Here is a 1,973-nt window from a genome sequence, read left to right as displayed (position 1 = left end):
AATCCAATCTAACTCCGTTCCAACGGGGTAAAGAAGTTCGGTATATGAAGCTTGCCAACACTCGGTAGTGTAGTAATGGGAGCACAAGTCATACAGTGATATACCTTTTGAGCACGCAGCGCGGGACGCATGTGCACATGGAATTTGTCATATCTAAAACTCTCGGCATGAACATGTCTTACCTATAAGGTCGACAGTACACATTTCTACACCTGTGCCAACCTCGAAACGAGTTCATCCAAATTTTGTATATCCAAGGTTGCACTGGCATCAAAAGATTGTCTCAATTCCCCCTCCATTTTTGATGCTAGGGCAGTATGATAGTTGGTAGATGCGTTTCTCTGCTCGAAGAACCATTGTTGCATCAATGTCGTAATGTGTTGGATGAACGAGGTGATAGGGAAACTTCGTTGCCGCTTGAGGACTGAATTCAATGACTCTGCAATGTCATTAGTCATGATGTTATACCGATTACCAACAAAATTTGCCGGTGACCAAGTAGATGGACCATCACGTTCCAAATAAGATGGGACTGCTGGCCGAATGGTCCTAATCTGTCTCATCATTTGTTGGAATTCTAATACGCGATATGCGAGTGCTGCACTTTTGAAAAGGAATATGACATTTGGACTACTATACCTAGCAATGAGATTTTTCTCGATATGCCATATGCAAGCACCGTGGTGCGAAAGTGGGAAAAGCATCGTAATTGGTCGTTTAATGCTATTCTTCTTGTCGGATACAAACACTGGCTGATTTGAATCATTAACAATATCTTTCAACTTCATGAAGAACCAGTACCATGATACATTTGTTTCCTCATCGACAACATCCCAAGCAATAGGATATATTTGCATGTTGGCATCTTGCGCTGCAGCTAGTAGTAGTGTTCCCTTATTCCAACCCTTCAAATGTCTCCCGTCAACGCAAATTACTGACCTTATGTGCTCTCGAAAACCACGTATGCTCGGTCCGAATGCTAAGAAAAAGTAGAACCTATTATTGGGGTCGAGCTCAATATGTGCGATGGTTCCTGGGTTTCCCTCAGTTAACATGTGACAGTATGAAGGCAATTTTTTATAACTCTCTTCAGGTGAACTGTGAAGAATTTGACGTCCCCTCTCTTTACCTCGCCACGCTTTACTGTATCTAATTCATACACCGAACTCACATTGTATATCCCGGACAATGCCCGCAGGAACGTATGGTTGGTTTCTATCAGCCAATCGTCTGGTAATGCGATGCCTAATCAATACACTCATTGCATGAATTCGCGCATTCCATCGAACGTCCAAAGAACATGTGTGCTCAGGTATGTACCTTTGAATTTTAAAGAAGTCTGTACTTTTTATCTTGGATGCTTGCAGTAGCCAATGGGACGTGGTGTCGACGCAGCACATAGTAAGAAATCTGGAATTAGACTTTTTAACCTTGAAATGAAACTTCTCTATCAAAGCATTTAGTCAAAGTCTTGTGTGCAACTATTTCTTGGTAAAGAAAATCTGATTCTCGTGAATTTTCTGTTGATTGATCGACTAAATTGTATTTTCAATATACAAATTCTCTTCACCTAAACCTACACCCGTGTTATCAATCATTTCTAGCTCTTGTAGTTCGCACACACTGACTGTATCGCGTGCATCTTCTGTTGGAAAGGATGTACCATCCCTAACATGCAGTTCTTGCTCTCCAGCATCATATTCGTCTGCAGTTATACACAAAGCTACTTGTGTGTGAATAGAAATGTATCATTGCAAAGCCTTATCATCGGCTACATTAGCAGGGGGTATGTTCATGTTTGGAACTTTAAATTTTAGTTAAATCCGAAACTACAGTCTTTCAATATTAAGTTTCTCAAATAATTTATGTACAAGCTCTTCATTTTCAATATCACATCGGACAACAATTGATGTTGTTCGTTTGCCTAACCACTTCCACTCGTCGTCAATGTTGGCGAATGTACCACTGTAGGA

At 40.9% G+C, this 1,973-nt stretch overlaps 1 protein-coding gene across 1 annotated transcript in view; it reads right to left on the bottom strand.

Moving 5' to 3' along the window:
• Nucleotides 1-206: 206 nt before the first annotated feature.
• LOC111366966 overlaps nucleotides 207-1,973 on the bottom strand; it is a 15,275-nt gene continuing 13,508 nt past the window's right edge. Inside the window, exons 2-3 of the mRNA XM_022987646.1 lie at nucleotides 1,558-1,705; nucleotides 207-1,149 (exon numbers count right to left, since the gene is read on the bottom strand). Of these exons, the coding sequence (XP_022843414.1) occupies nucleotides 207-1,149; nucleotides 1,558-1,705 (1,091 nt within the window). The remainder of the gene's footprint in view (nucleotides 1,150-1,557; nucleotides 1,706-1,973) is intronic.

This window comes from Olea europaea, chromosome 18 (assembly GCF_002742605.1).
Source record: "Olea europaea var. sylvestris chromosome 18, O_europaea_v1, whole genome shotgun sequence".
NCBI classification, from domain to species: Eukaryota; Viridiplantae; Streptophyta; class Magnoliopsida; order Lamiales; family Oleaceae; genus Olea; species Olea europaea.
This window is presented reverse-complemented; position numbering and strand designations above follow the sequence as displayed.